The sequence below is a fragment of the Trichechus manatus genome, unplaced genomic scaffold (genome assembly GCF_000243295.1).
Source record: "Trichechus manatus latirostris isolate Lorelei unplaced genomic scaffold, TriManLat1.0 scaffold00058, whole genome shotgun sequence".
NCBI classification, from domain to species: domain Eukaryota; kingdom Metazoa; phylum Chordata; class Mammalia; order Sirenia; family Trichechidae; genus Trichechus; species Trichechus manatus.
This window is the reverse complement of record NW_004443994.1, coordinates 13,233,778-13,250,822: the sequence shown is the minus strand read 5'-3', so window position 1 is coordinate 13,250,822 and position 17,045 is coordinate 13,233,778. Positions and strand designations below refer to the sequence as shown.

The following is a 17,045-nucleotide window of genomic DNA, read 5'->3' as shown; positions in this document are numbered from 1 at the left end:
TTTCTAAGTTGAACTAACAGAAGGAACTGGAAATAAGTATAATAAAAGTTTGCTGTTTTACTGAATAAATGAATATTTCTCTTAACAGTCAATAAATACTTATGTCTTAACCTAAAACTCCAGTCATATTATGAGTATCATAACTATCTGTATGAAATTGCAAAGTAAATTTTTGGGAAATTAAGGAAAGCGGAACTATGTCGATTAGAGGAATTCAGAATCATAAATCCTCAGTCTTTTCAAAAGTTCATTAAAAATCAGGACTAGAATCCTTAAAATAGCCCATACTTACTCAACAGTGTGGCTCAACAAAACTAGTTAAAAAAAAAAACAAACTACAATAGTAGTTTTCAAAACATATACAACAAAATCAAATAATAAAGTTTATCTAAACATACTTACGAGAAAGCAGGTCAAATCTTCAAACGTCCTCTCTGCAAATCCTTTGCATTCAAAGCTCTCCATATTATGGTCCAAACTACTTTTCTTGTTTTGTCTCATTCTACTCTACTTCAATCTACATTCCAAACAAACTACTCATCTCCAACATGTCCCAGTTTTCCTCCTCACTGCTATTACTGGAGCTTTCTCTACTTGAAATAAGCAAGAACAATTCCTCTCCCCAAAACTGTTTAAAGGCTCAAAGAAATACTCCCTAAGAGCCTCTCTTAAGGCTTCCAAAATTCAAGCTTGCTTTCTGACCTGTTCTTTTACTTTTTTTCTCATCTCCTGTCTTCTTGTGGATTAAAAATATGTATATATTTAAATTATGTATTTTTAATTTCAGTGCTCCTCAAAGCCAAATTATTCAGCTCCCTGTTTAATGGCCATGAATTGTGTCATCCTGTTTCCACCAAGTTTGGTCATATTCTGTCATTGTATACTCCTTACTCTGTCGTCTTATCTACAAGACACAGGTCACACCCCACTACTTACTTTCATGAAACCTACTTGGATCTTACCAACCAAAACTAATCTCTCCTACTATAGCAATATGGCACTTAATTAAAATTAAAACCCTGTGGGCTTATCTCCTCAACTATATAAGGTCCTGGAAAACAATACTTCTTTTACATTTTCAGCAAACAGAAGACTGTTGTGCAATAAAATTGGTACTTATCTTTTTATTGACAAATAGCTCGTGAGATTATAAAATGAAGCCAATTCAACACTCGTTAAATATTTACTAAGAATGCACTATGTAATATACACTGTTGAAAATGGAGTAGTAGTAAATAAAACAAAGTACCTGCCCCTCAAGGAACATACATATACTCTGTCTAAATTACCTTTGAACTAGTTTCTAACACATTGCAATCATTTAGTAGAAATACTATGTCTGTAAATTGAAATTCTGATACAAATACCCTAGCATTATGTACATACCACATTTTAAGAAAAATCAAAATCTAAAAACCAAAAGTTTTTTCAATAACATGTTGATTATAAACAACCAGTTATATATTTTTTAAAAGTATGCTTGTAATTATCTAAGAAAGCAGATGATAGTGAATTCAATAGCCACATCACAATGTAAACTGAGTTTTGACAATTTACAATCAGTGCTTTCAAAAAACTACTAAAATCCAACTTGGAAAAAGCTAACAACTTATTTTCACAAATAGGACCTCAATTAGTCATCCAGTTACGCGTCTTCATTTAGTTAACTTACTAAAGACAGAACTGCCTAAAATTTCCTTGTATTTAAAATCTGCAACCAAAAAGTTAACGTTTTTCCATACTGGGTATTGCCTTATGTCATTCTGCAATCATTCCATGTTTCTGTCTTCCTAAACAACAGGTCCATTATTTCACAAAGATTTCACACTGACAAGATGGTAGAGTGCAGAAATGAACCCCTGAAATGAACTACAAAAACTTTCAAATTAGGAAGAATGGAAAAAGCTATTTTAAAGAAATGTAATAAACCTCATTAAAAGTTCACAAATTTCCTTTCTTGTTTTATAGTCTCATTGAGCTAACAAAAAGAAGGAGCACGAAATCAATGAGAGCTGAGTAACCACAGCAAATTTATAAAAAGGTAGTGGAAAATTATATTTTAACATAGAACCTAAAGCTATAAAACTTGGATATTCTACACACAGTGCACATCAATTTACATTAACTGAGGAACTAGTTTGTATAAAATACATTTTATACATCTGTTGTTGTCAGGTGCCACCAAGTCAATTTCGACTCACAGCGACCCTATGGACAACGGAACGAAACACTGCCTGGTCCTGCGCCATCCTCATAATCACTGTTATGCTTGAGCCTGCTGTTGTCGCCACTGTGTCAATCCACCTCCTTGAGTCTTCCTCTTTTTCACTGATCCTTTACTTTACCAAGCATTATGTCCTTCTACAGGGACTGATACTTCCTGATAAAACATGTACGAAGTATGTGTGACATAGTCTTGCCATCCTTGCTTCTAAGAAGCATTCTGGCTGTACTTCTTCCAAGACAGATTTGTTTGTTCTTTTGGCAGTCCATGGTATATTCAATATTTTTCACCAACACCATAATTCAAACGCATCAATTCTTCTTTGGTCTTCCTTATTCACTGTCCAGCTTTCACATGCATGTGAGGCAACTGAAAATACCATGGCTTGGGTGAGGCACACCTTAGTTCCCAAAGTGGTATCTTTAACACTTTAAAGAGGTCTTTTGCAGCAGATTTGCCCGATGCAATGCATTGTTTGATTTCTTCACTACTGCTTCATTTGGGAATTGGTTGTGGATCCAAGTAAAATGAAACCCTTCACAACTTCAATCTTTCCTCTGTTTATCATGCTGCTTATTGGTTCAGTTGTGAGAATTTTTGTTTTATGTTGAAGTGTAATCCATACTGAAGGATGTAGTCTTTAATCTTCATCAGTAAATGCTTCAAGCACTCTTCACTTTCAGCAAGCAAGAATGTGTCACTGCATAACACAGGTTATTAGTGAGCCTTCCTTCAATCCTGATGCCCCATTCTTCATATAGTCCAGCTTCCTGGATTATTTGCACATGGGGGATTTTATGCATAACCACGTTTAATCCGCGTAACTATTATAATCCCCATTTGAAACATGAAAACACTGAGACTTCAGTATCATATAGACCAAAAAAAAATTGTACTACTTAAAAATCAAAAAGACTTATGTCAAAAATAAGCTGTAAGGAAAAGAATCTGCAATGCATATGAAAACAATTTTCTTACTATATGAAGAGTTATAACATATAAGATAAATATGATATTAAAATAGGTCAAGTATACAAAAAGGCGGAGCCCTGGCAGCACAGTGGTTAAGAGCTTGGCTGCTAAACAAAAGGTTGGCAGTTTGAATCCACAAGCCGCTCCTTGGAAACCCTATAGTGCAGTTTTACCGTCCTATGAGTAGCAATTGACTTGACGGCAACGGGTTTGGTTTTTATATTTTTCTGTTGTTGTTTTTGTTGTTATACAAAAAGGCAGTTCACAGAAAAAGAACTATTAGTAGCAAATACTTGAAAAATCTCACCTACTTTAAAATGTAAATTATAACTTTTTTAGCCTAAAATTAGTTAATATGCTAAATTTTGTTAAAACCCAGAACTGGCAAGGGCGTGGAGAACAGGTACTCTTACAAAGTTATGGGACTATTTATCAGTGGATTCTCTGGCATTGTAGTTTTCACAAATTTTTTAAATGTAAATTTTATTTGATGTAGCATTTTTACTTCTATCCGAAATATTTCCACACTTTTAAATTGTAAACTAGAATCAAACCAAAATATCCATCAATTTAGGAACTAACTTGGTGTGTCCATATAATACCACTGATTGTCATTAACAAAGAATAAGACAGATGTGTAACTGCTGATATTTTATTACATAATTAAACCAAAAACCAAACCAGTTGCCACTGAGCCAATTACAGCTTATGGCACCCCACAATGTGTCAGAGTAGAACAGTGCTCCATAGGGTTTTCAATGGCTGATTTTTTGGAAGCAGATTGCCAGATCTTTCTTCTGAGGCACCTCTGTGTGGAACTGAACCACCAAGCTTTCAGTTAGCAGCTGAGGGGTTTAAAAAAAAAAAAAAGTGGACTTCTGCTTCCAGCCAAGATGGAGTAAGAGGAACTAAATCTACCCCATTAAAACAACTTAAAAAATGACATAAAATACATAAAAGCATGGTTTCAAAATAATGGACATCAGGCAATGAAGGACAATGATCCCTGACAGTCAGAAAAACAAATGAAGTTGAGTCCATGAATGCCCCAGGTTAATTCCTTGAGAGTGAGTCTAGACCATGGCACAGCCAGGGAGAGACTGGAAAACTCCCGGAGTTGAAAAGTAGCCAAGAGTCCAAAGAGACCAAAACAACTACAGTGTGCATGGCAGAGTACCAGAAATGAAGAGTTGCAGAGACAGAGAATTCCAGAGATCTGCACAGAACTCCGTTCAAGTATTCTGCAGAGTACTAATAAATGCAAACATCTAACTATGGGGAGAAATGTAGAAGTATTTTTTTTACCGTTAAAATATTTTTAAAAGATAAATGAGTATTTAAAAAATAATGATAAAAAAAGGATGAAGTGTGGAAACTGTAAGGTATATTGAAGTAACCCAAACCAAAACCAAACCCACTGCCATTGAGTCGATTCCGACTCACAGCAACCCTATACGACAGAGCAGAACTGCCCCGTAGGGTTTATAAGGAGCGCTTGGTGGATTCAAACTGCTGACCTTCTGGTTAGCAGCCTGAGCTCTTAACCACTGTGCCACCAAGGCTCCTATATGGAAACGCTAAAATATTTGGAAATTAAATAATATACTGAAAGCAGTATCTAAAGGAAATCATATAGCACTAAACACCTAAATCAGCTAAGGTACCAAGTCAATGACATCAGCTTCAATGCTAACTAAGCAGAAAATAAGCAAACTAAACATAAAGTATGCAGAAAAAAATAAAAAACAGCAAAAGTCAATAAAATAGGAAACAGAAAAACAACAGAAAAATCAATGAAATCAAAAGCTTATTTTTTTTGAGAAGATTAATAAAAATCAATACCCCCTCAGCCAGACTGATGAGGGGAAAAAAAGGGCACAAATTGCCAATATAAAGAGTAAGAAAAGTGACATCATTACAGATTCTAAAGACATCAAAAGGATAAAAAGGTAAAATCATAAACAACTCTATGCAAAAAAACATGAACCTTGATGATATGAACAAATTCTATGGAAGATACAAATTACCAAAGCTTGCTGAAGAAATAGATACCCAGAATAAATGAGTATCTATTAAATAAATTGAACGTAAAGATTAAAACTTTCCCAGAAAGAAAATACGAGGCCCTCATGGCTTCACTGGCGAATTTTATCAATTATTTATGGAAGAAATAATATCATTTAGGGCTTTTGTCTTAATATCAGGAATAAGGTAAAGATGCCTACTCTTAGCATTTCTATTCAACATTGTACTAGAAGCCATAGTAAGAAAAAAATAAAATAAAAGGAATATAGATTGGGAAAAAAGAAGTAAACTTATTCCTTCAGACACAAACAGTCTACACAGAAAATCTGATGGAATTTCCAAAAAAGTTGTTAGAACTAATAAGTGAGTTTAGCAAGAGAGCAAAATACAATAGCAATATGCAAAAATATGTTATTTTTCTATATGCTAGCAATGAACAACTGGAAATTGACATTTTTAAAAATTTTCATTTACAATACTATTAAAAAATAAGAAATACTTAGAAATAAATCCAACAAAAGACCTGTACAACAAAAACTGCAAACAATGCTAAATTTAAAAAGACCCAAGTAAATGGAGGAGTCTGTGGATGCTGGGAACAGTTAATGCACTCAGCTGCTAACTGAAAGGTTGGAGATTCATGTCCACCCGTAGACACCTGGAAAGAAAGGGCTAGCAATCTACTTCTGAAAAATTAACTCACTGAAAATCCTATGGAGCACACGTGGGGTCGCCAAAAGTTGGAATCGACCTTGACGCCAACCAGTTTAATATATAAACTAATAATTTCAGGAAAAAGGAAATTTTTAAGTAATTACCTACACCTAAGAAGTAGGGCTAGGAATCGAGGAAAATACCTTTCACACTGAATTTTTTTTTTTTTTTACCTTGTACATGTATTGTTTTTATTGAAAAAAATATTTTCGAAAGAAAGCTTAATTACTTGTATATATGTCTGACACTAAGGTAAAAATTCTTAACCACTAACTTGAAAAATTTTAAAACGTAACTTCAGTATTCAACCTTTTATATTAAATGATGGATAAAATATGTTTAGGGATTATTTTTAGATTCTTTTCTAACGTTTTCCTGTCAAACCACTAACACAGAAAACTGGTATAATCCATAAACTATGTCCAGACATCATATTCCAAATCTCCTCACTTCTTTCTGGGTCTTGTCTATGGGATCCTTTCTTACTCATCCAGCAGAAGTAGACACCTTAGACTTGTATCATTTATTCTTTTACAGAATTCACTTCCAGAGGTCTGTCTGGATGGTAACTATAATATCTGCATCTTGAACTCTTGAGCTATTCCTGACTTCAAATTCTATAAACATCTCAACTTAGAAAATACCATTGCCAAATAAAATGAAATATGCCTCCCCCCAAAAAAAGAGCCCATTATCTCTTCCCCAGTCTGTAAGTATGAACTCAAGAAATAAGCCTAAATATTAAAACATGGACAAGTATTTAGTTCACTACAGAGGAGAGGACAGAAAATAAGCAAGAAAACAAATTAACAAGATAAAGTCACACAATGATGTGACTGATAGGATTTGAATCAGATTCTAGGGTAGACAGCTTGGTAGAGTAGCTACCTAAAATGTCATTTAAATCTTAGTCCAAACAGCAGCTTACTCATGCAGATTTTACATAGGATGAGGAATTTCCAGAGAGAATAAAACCAGCCAGTGCAAAGGCACTAAGGTGCGAGTTCACTGTGTTCAAAGAACAGTGGGCTGTGTGCATGGCGCACACTATGGGAAAAAGGAGGATGGTTAAAAAATGAGGTTTGATCATATAAGGCCTTATAGACCAACATAAGATTTCAACTTGACTCTGAGTACACTGGGCAACAAATGAAGGGCTTTACCCAGGAGAATAACAAGATAAAACTTATTTTAAAAAGATCATTCTGGCTACTATGAGGAGAATGAATGGTAAAGAGGCAAAATTGGAAGTAGAGTGTCTAAGGAGACTAGAAGTAGAGTGTCTAAGGAGACTAGAATTATAAAATTACAGTTGTTTAGGTGAGAGATGATAGTGGGTTTGAACTAAGGTAGTAACGGAGAATATGGTATTAAGCAGACAGAATGAGGACATATTGTAGAGATAAAGCCAAACGTTTTGCTTAAGAATTAGGGGAAGAGAGAAAAGGGACTCCAAAATGAGCTCTTGGTTTCAGCTGGATCACTTAGACGATTGGTAGTGCCACTTTTTTTTTTTTTTAAGTAGGAAAGAACGGGGTAAAAAAAGTTTGGGAAAGTGAGAGAACTCAAGAGTTCGGTTTTGGCCGTATAATTTTAAGTACTGGATAACTAAACGAATACATCAAATGGGAAGTTGGATAGATGAGTCTAGGGATCAGTGGAAGGCTACAGATGCATATTTGGATGTCTAGATAACCTAGGAAGAGAATGTGACGTCAAGCAGAAGACACGCCAACAAAGGAGAATGAGAAATGGTCTGTAAGATGGGAATGCAGTGCAATCAAATCCATTCAACACAGCAGGGAGAATTAAATGCACATGTCACTTGCTCACATCCCTCAAACAGATAAATTTAGCAGCTCAATCTTCTCACCCTATTCCAACAGGTTAAAAATCACAATCAAGAACTTTTTAACCATGTTATGCCTAATAAAATCTTTAATCTTGTAGACTCTCATAAGACTAACTCAACTGCATATTCTAATGTCTCTTCCTAGTATAGTTTTCTCAGATTTTATTCATTACCTGAGTTATGGTCAAAATCCTCTTAAAAAATTTTTAAACCAGTCCCATGTAAATTAATTATACTCATTTTTACACATCAACCCTTTTATTATTCCCCACAAACACTTCAGTGCACTCTTATACGATTTTTTTAAAATTACGAGGTTATCCTTCAGAGTAGCATCCTCAAAGACTATACTATCATTCCAACAATGTAGTAATTATACTATAAACATTTTTGGAACAATACTGAAAATTTACAAACCACAGAACAAATATCAGTATCACTACTGTATAACTTAGTATTTTAATGTTAAAATGTGTATTACAGTAATATTATTCAAATTTATCCCTGAAAAAGAGTGGCCAGCTCCAAGAATACTCTAAAGAATATCACACTGTTGTGAACGCAATTTTAAGAGTTCCAAAAAATATACTGAACAATCAGCATTAGTGGAGTAAGTACACAGCCTCTCAAGACTACTCTCATTTTTCTGGGGGGGTGGGGAGTCGGTGGGGGGAGAATCTCATTGTATTCATCAAATATTTGAGTACTAGGCTTGGGAGATGTGTCAGGCTTGAGAAATTACAGATAAAAGACAAGGACCCTAACAGGGCAAACAAGCTTGCAAACAAAAAATCATCATACACCATGATGTTAAAACCTGCAAAGACCCAAGGGAACTAAAGGCCTAAGCACTAGAACGAAGGTTTAAAGGATGAATAAGAGTTTGCCTGGCCAAAAAGTGAATGAGGAAAGATTCCAAATGATCTCTACCATAAGGCCTATACTCCACAGAAAGACAAACCAGCTCTTAACTTCTGACACAAATTTGATGCTAATTGCCTAACAAGTTTCTTCTCTTGTTAAGGGTCAGGATAACTAACTTCTGATGTACCTTATTACTGACAAAACTATCTTGTTTTCATAATGTAAAAAGAATGAAAAAAACCTCAGATTAATAAAATTATATATTGTAGGTCAAATCACTCTTGATTTCAGAACCATAGTTTCCCCTCAGAAAATTGGGATAACATTGTGTATTCACAGGAAACCATGCCTGAAAAACGTTTTTAATTCCTTGAACAGCACTCATACCTACTTTAAAATGTTATTCTCATAGACTGCCAGTTCTAGAAAAACGTATACATAATTGTTCTATTTAACGAACTATATAATACAACTTAATAAATCAAACGAAAGATTTTACTGTTGAGTTTTGTCAGCTGCACTATAGTTTTCAAACGCTAACTGAAAACTTCATTAATGATGAAAACAGTAGATCCAACAATCCCGGTTTTCACATTAGTTTCAATCTTATCCTACCTTCACGCCAACTGCAACCTCAGTGACAATTCTGTGAAGAAAAAAATAAATAGTTTAAATCTCTTGTTATTTTTCCTCTGATTATCGTTTGCCTCTCTAAAACTTTTTAGAGTAGTTCATAAATCTTCTAGACATTCACAACACAGAAAATACACAGATAGTCAATGACACTTCTCTTGTACTATTATCAACCCGGTTTTCTAGAAATAACTTTCAAAGTGAGGCAAAATTCAGTAAACCTATGGTATTTCTGAACAATAAATAGCAAAAAGAGTAAAACTCAAAACACTATAAAATGCCACTTCTGTAGGGTGAGTACATTTAGATTAATAATCTAACACTTAAATCAACTTTTCAGTAAATCCCGTTAGAGTAGAAACATTAATTCCAATGCAAGTTTTGCCATCAATTTCCATGTTGATCTGGGGGAATACCGAACTTTTCTGGATCTATGATTCTTCATGTAAAATAATCTCCAGGTAACCTCTAGGATGACTTAAATTCTGAGTTTATTAACAACTTTTAAATGATCTTCATTTAATATCTTAAAAAACACCAAACTTTAGACCCTTAACCAAAATAAATCTATATTTTACTTCTGATTCTTCAAGTACTGTCACTGGTTCCAATAAATGTACTTTTAAAGTGATCGTTTTTATATCCCCAAATATACTGACTACAGCTCTAGTTTCTCCCTGGAGCGTGCCCTTTCTAACAATGGGTTAAATTATTAACAGTCTTTTCAGACGTGGAACGTTTGTACCACACAGACACTCGTCCATGTTATGTCCCCAAGCCCTCGCCTCACCTCACTCAGCATTCTACCTCCACTCTTGGGCTCGCAAAGATGCAGCACGGTTCTAGCTTTTGTTTTTCCAGAAACTGGTCAAAGTAGCTAAAAAGATGGCCCTGTGTTGACTACCTACTCTTGTTTCTGCCATGGCTGCTGGCCTTTGCCCATGTGACTGATGTCGACCACAAACACTTCGTTTTTTAGATGATTTAATTTCTGGCCCTCATGCTAAGCCTCGAATGTCCTTAGGCCTCATAAAAAGGCAATTTTTTTCTGCCTCCCGCCCCCACTAGACACTCCAGCGAAAACAAAGGAGTATGACATCTGCCCTCCCCTTTCCTCCCGCCGCCGCACGCCCTCCCCGCCACCCCCCCTTCCTCAGCAGCTCCCACTTTGCTTTCCGGGAGCTCCCGCCACCGGCATCTTCCCCAGTCAGGGCGGGCCGGGCGAGGCTCCGGAGGTTTAGGATGGCCAGCATTCACAATGGGTGCCTCTCTCCTCTCCCCTAAAGGAACCACCACCACTCCCTCACTCCCCACAGGCGCCGCGAGGCCAGGGTTCGGGTCCCAGGTTATGAATCGAAATGGCTCCTAGAGGGGGCAGGGACCGGCGATACGCCCTGGGGTTCCCACCCCATCCCCCGCCGCCAAGCTTGTGCTCTCTCCCTCTCCGAGGTCGTCCCCACAACCATCGCCCCAATGCCTCCCCTGCCTGCATAACCCGCTTTCTTCACATTTTCTCGACCGGAGCCCGCCGGGGGTAGCCAAGGGAGGGGTGTGTGCGATGGGGCGGGGGTTGGGTAACGGCAGCCCAACCCAGGGAGGGGCCGCCGGAGGTTTTATACACGACCCCTAAACGAGTCGAAGGAGGCTCCAACTCATTTCTCACACACACCTCCTTGCTGGCCCGATTACATACCCGTCCATTGCCGAACCGGACAAAGCTTCGCTCACAAGAACCGAGCCACGCAGCCAGCGAGACACACAAGCGGCGAGAAAATGGCCGCCAGAGCCAGACGGAAATTGCCGAAGGTGCCGGAGCGCACAGGGCAGCGCGCGGCAACGGCGGCGGCGGAAAGAGCCGAGCGCGCGGGCCCCGGCTGCTGGCGAGCGGCGGGGCGCGGGGACGAGGGGGAGTGGGCGCAGCCGCCTCCGCGCCGCCGCGCCTGGGTCCCTCCGCCCTCCGTCCTCTGGGACGTGGCCTGCCGCTGCGAAGCATGGCGTCCGGGGTTCCTTTTGTATGTTCCGCTAGGAAATCCCTGTTGTTCAACCTGGGCGGTGTGAGTGGGACATTCCCCCAGTCTCCCCCCACTTTCTGCACTGGACCTCGGGAGGGTGGCCCCTGGACTGCAGGGCTGCCCCCAGACAGCCTCCACTTTTTCCCCAAATCCAAATTCACCTTGGCTACCCTCAACCAATGCAGGCGGAGGAAAAAAACAGATTATAGCTTTCCTCCTATACTATCTTTTATTTTCAGATTCTCTCCATCCCATCAGACAAAAAGCTTTACCCTTTAAAACAAGGCTATTGTTTAATGAAAACAATGCCTTCTCAAGCAAGAAGATCTCATCAGACAGAAAATAGGGTTTTGCATGCAGACACTTGTAGTACCATGCCAAGTGCAGAAACTTTCCAGCTTCACCTCAGTTCATTAGGTGCAACTGTACGAAATATGCACAGGTTGAGGGATGTGTTAAAGAGTTTATACTGAAAATTCTCCCCAAAGTCAGGATCTAACATTTGGGGTCGTGAAAGGGAAGGTGGGGATGAGAGTGGGAGCAGCTGAGTCTGAAGCCTACCATTTGACTTCCTTTTCTATATGCCTCGTAGTCTCAATTTTAATTTTAATAGCATATTGGGCATTCGCCTTTAATGTGTGTTTCTCCAACAAAGTTTGGAGAATTTGCTCAGTGAGTGTGACTGTTTTGCCAGCATCCTTCCTCTCCCCCACCCTTTACCCCACTCCCAATACACACACAAACGCACTTCTTAATCCTTAAAATGATAAATATTCCCTACATCTCTCCAGTTACTCTCAATGCCCGCTCTGGGCTTTCGGATATCTCCTTCAAGACCAAAAATCGCACCCTTTTACTAATTGGAATTTCGCTATGCTATATGTAGGGTCGCTATGAGTCGGAATCGGATTCGACTGGACTGCAACGGATTTTTTTTTTTTTTTTAATATGGTAGTTGGAAACCCTGGTGGTGTAGTGGTTAAGAGCTACGGATGCTAACCAAAGGTAGTCAGTTTGAATTCACCAACCGCACCTTGGAAACTCTATGGGGCAGTTCTACCCTGTTCTGTAGGGTTTCTATGAGTTGGAATGGCCTCCACGGCAACAGGTTTGGTATTTTGTTTTGTTTTTTTTAAATGTGGTAGTTTCTGTATAATTCTTAAAATTATATTATTTTTTAAGTTAGATGGACTCTTAAAAAGCATCTTGTCCAAATACTTTGTTAGAATTCTTCAAAGCACTAAAATGTTTAAAAATTGTTTGCTTCAGGGTTTGGTAATGCTTAAAAAAATCAAATCAAATTTTCTACAATGCCTTCCCTTCCCTTCACCTCAACGATTGACTTGTGATTCACAGAGGACCTATTATCAGTGCCATTAATAATCACTTTTCGTATATTTGTGGTTTTGTACATGTATTATCACTCAACAATTAAATATGTAAGCTCCCAAAGGGCAGGAACTATAGCATAATTCTCTGTATTTCCCCCATTGGTTCAGTCGATATTGATTGATTGGTTCTCACCTTGCCTTGGCAAAGACAAACTGTCCTTAGGTGGCAGAAGAAATTATTATATTTACAAAAAAACATTTTTCTTTATTTTTTTATCCCAACAAAATACAAGACTACATACAATAGTCAATACACTTGCTCATTTAAACCTATCACTTTCTAGAAATAATTTAAGGTTGTTTACAAGTCAAGGCACATAAAGTACTAGACGAAATAAGTGAAGTGAAATAAGGAATACACCTGTTGCCGTCAAGTCAATTCCGACTCATAGCAACCCTACAGGACAGAGCAAAACTGCCCCATAGGGTTTCCAAGGAGTGGCTGGGGGATTCCAACTGCCGACCTTTTAGTTAGCAGCTGAGCTCTTAACCAATGCACCACCAAGGTCCCATAAACCACAGAAGCATGCTGATTAAAGCCTGGGTTCAAATTTGAGCTTTCATTTAGTAGCTGTGTGATGTTGTGCATGTTCATTAATCTCTCCAGGAAAAAAATTCCTTTGCTATAAAATAAGATCGGAATAGGGCCTACCTCCTAGATGGTTGTGAGGTTGAAATATCTTAATGCATGTGAAGCACCTCCCTAACCCAGTGACTGTACTACTCAATAAAGGGTACTATCATAATCCATATTATTTTTATTACTATTATTATTTACTTGAGAAGCAACTGGCCACAAATTTGGCTCTTGGATTTTTAACAGCCAACAATATTCATGTAAATCTATATAGACAATTGCACAAAGGTTAAGCATGTCACTAAAGTAATTAGATTGGCCTCTATCTAGTGAAATAAATCTGGGGAAATGTCATGGATAAGTTTCTAAAGCCCTTCGAAATCTAAATTTGTGTGATTTTATGAGTTAACCATGGGGTGGATTATTAATCTCAACATTAGCAGATGGCCAACCTTTGTAATATATGACAAGATTATATTAGTGTTTATGATTCCTAACAAAATTAGGCAATAAAAAGTGAAGTGCTTGTACGGTGTTATTTTCGTACCCATATCTTTTTTCAGTATAATGATTTCTTCTTTCCCTTCCGAGTGGTAAATTTTTTGACCTTTTACAGAGATTTATATTTATGTGAACAATAATGAAATCTAAATTTCAGTGTATGCTGATCCAAAATGAGCTCTAATATTGATGCAATAAAAGTAAGAAGTAGGATCTTGTTCATAGGGTTCTTATGTTTTTCATAGTCCCACCTCTTCTTTGCTTATAGCACCAAGACATTTAACTTTTTCATGTTGCAGCTTCCTCTTATGAGAAAAGGGAATAATAATAGCTACAATTAGATAGTATTTTATTTTTGTAAATATTTTTAAATAAGTGATGTAAACTCAAAATAGGCAAAATAGATAGAAAAGGTATAAAAACATATACAACATGTACAGAAAATGCAAATATGTACAGAAAGAAGTAGTCTAGTGGTTGCCTAGGGCTGGGGGTGGGAATGGGCAGTGACTGTGAATGGGCACAAAGTTTTTTTTAGGATGGTGGAAATACTTTAAAACTAGATTGTTGTGGTGGTTATACAACTCTGCAAATATACTAAAATTCATTGAATTATGCACTTAATGCAGGTGAATTTTATAGTATGTAAATTATATCTCAATAAAGCCGTTAAAGAAGAAAAAGCACATACCTTCCGCTCCTGCTCTCAGCTACTGAATTTCATACTTCTAAGGCAATTCCTCTTACTAGTTTATTGCAGTTTATATCGGGTTATATACACCAGTTTATACCCTCACAGAAATATTCTAATGCACATATTGATTACATACTTAGTTTTCCTTTTTTATTCAGAAGTGGTAATTACTTGAAAACTGTTCTGTAACTTTTTTTAGCTTAAAAAATATATCACAGAGATCTTTCCCTATCAGTACATTTAGAACTGCCTCATTCTTTATGGCTGCGTAATATTCCACTGAATAAATAAATTTTGATTTATTTAACTAGACCATATTGATATTTAGATTGTCTTCAGTCTTGCTATTTACAAACAATTCTGCAATGAATACCCTTGTTTTTAGGTCTTTTTCCACATATGTGAATGTATCTGCTGGATAAATACCTATAATTAAAATTATTGAGTAATGGGCATTTTTAATTTTAAAAGATACTATCAAATTGCCCTCCCTGGACCTTTAGTCGTTGGGTGAAAGTATTTGCAATTCCTATTATAATCAAAGGGCTAATTTGTTTAATAGATGAAGAGTGAAGCCCTGGTGGCACAGCGGTTAAGAGTGCGGGTGCTAACAAAAAGATTGGCAGTTCAAATCCACCAGCTGCTCCTTGGAAACCCTATGGGGCAGTTCTACACTGTCCTATAGGGTCACTATGAGTCAGAATCAACTCAATGGCAATGGGTTTTGTTTGGGTTTTGGTTTTTTCCTACAAATAAAGAAGTCAAAGACCAACAACCAAATAGAAAAATGGATGAAGAATAAATGAATTTGAGCAGATTGGTTACAGAAAAAATAAAAACAAATATGCTCAGCCTCATTTATTATAAAAGAAATTCAAGTTAAAACTGCACCAAGATACAATTTTCACCTGCCAACGTCCCCTTTAGGCAGACATGAATCCATAGGCACAAAACTTCCTGAGTCCTAAGAAAAAAATTCCTTTCCAAACTATCAGTGAAGTATGAGAATAGAATAAAGATAAACTGGGGATATTGGTGGTTCAGTAGTATAATTCTCACCTTCCATACAGGAGACCCAGATTGATTCCTGGGCAATGCACCTCATGTGCAGCCACCACCCTTCTGTCAGTGGAGGCTTGCATGTTGCTATTATGCTGAACAGGTTTTACAGAAAAGAATCAGCCAGTTTAAATCCTATGGATCACAACGGTCTGATCAATCATGCAGATGGCGCAGGACCAGGCAGCATTTTGTTCTGTTGTGCACAAAGTCGCCATGAGTTGGGGACTGACTCAATGGCAGATAACAACAATAACAACATAGATATACTGAATATCAAAAAGTTTGTCTCCTATGCATTTTTTCTTTGGAGTCTTCTGAAATATGTATTTCCCAATAATGAGGGAGTGTATCAGGGAAGAAGACTATATGGGATCCAGGAAACCAGAGATCCAACATAGAAAAGCAGAGAAGGAGATTAAAAGGATTTTGGTGAAAGAAGTCTCAGGACAAGAGCTAGTACCGAAGACCTAGGGTTCTAATGGAGCATGAGGCCAGAGGTCTCCAGAAAAGATGTGTCCAAGAAACAAACAAACCATGGAACTGATATATCAAAAATGTCTGAATTGAGCAGTTTTATAGGTCTGTTGGCAAGATTAGGGGAAGAATTAATGAAAGATACATGGAAATTTTTTTTTTAAATTAACTCCAGGATAAACAAAAGTTTTAAAGCAATATAATCATAGTACTGTGGCTCAGTTGTGAAAATAGTCGTATTTTTGTAATAACATAAGCCCTGAATAGTAATGAAATCAAGATTGTGAGACAACTTGTTAGGAGGGTGGAAGAAAGGTATGGACATGAGCATATGTGTGAGTGGCGGGGATATAAATTCTCATCTTCCAAAGTAGGAAGCCAATAGATAATGTAAACAGTTGGTAGGGGGAAAAATACCAGTATAAGCATATTATTATTATTATTTTCTATTGTACTTTAGATGAAGGTTTATAGAACAAATAATTTCTCATTAAACTGTTAGTATACATATTGTTTTATGACAATGGTTAACAACCCCACAACACGTCAACACTGTCCCTTCTCAAACTTGAGTTCCCTATTACCATCTTTCCTGTCCCCCCCCCCCACCTTCTGGTCCTTGTCCCTGGACTGTTGTGCCCCATTAGTCTCGTTTTGTTTTATGGGGCTGTCTAATCTTTGGCCGAATGGTGAACCTCAGGAGTGACTTCATTACTGAGCTAAAAGGGTGTCTGGGGGGCCATACTCTAGGATAAGCATATTATTTTGATAGCATGGTGGGCGATACCAGGAGAATCAGGGAGAAGAGTTTAAAAGTGTTTGCTTCCAGGAAGTGGTGCTTGGGGATGAGAAAAGGTGAGACAGTAAACCGTTATTTTGGGTTTTATTTCATGAGATGTCTTCCAGAACTATGTACTGTTTAAGCTATGTGCATGTGTTACTTTAATAAAAAATAAATTTTACACACACACACACACACACACACACACAAAAAGGCATTAAATGGCAGCAGGTAAAAGACTGTCTTAGCACAAACATTGCCTCTTTTGC

The 17,045-nt window shown here is 37.4% G+C and overlaps 1 protein-coding gene across 2 annotated transcripts in view; it reads right to left on the bottom strand.

The window, feature by feature from the left end:
* Positions 1–11,218, bottom strand: part of PTBP2 (polypyrimidine tract binding protein 2) — a 78,217-nt gene extending 66,999 nt beyond the window's left edge. For both annotated transcript variants that reach the window (XM_012556222.1, XM_004378777.2), the window contains exons 1-2: positions 10,978–11,218; positions 9,267–9,297 (exon numbers count right to left, since the gene is read on the bottom strand). In XM_012556222.1, coding sequence (XP_012411676.1) covers positions 9,267–9,297; positions 10,978–10,985 — 39 coding nt within the window. In that variant the 5' untranslated portion in view covers positions 10,986–11,218. The remainder of the gene's footprint in view (positions 1–9,266; positions 9,298–10,977) is intronic.
* Positions 11,219–17,045: the final 5,827 nt, after the last annotated feature.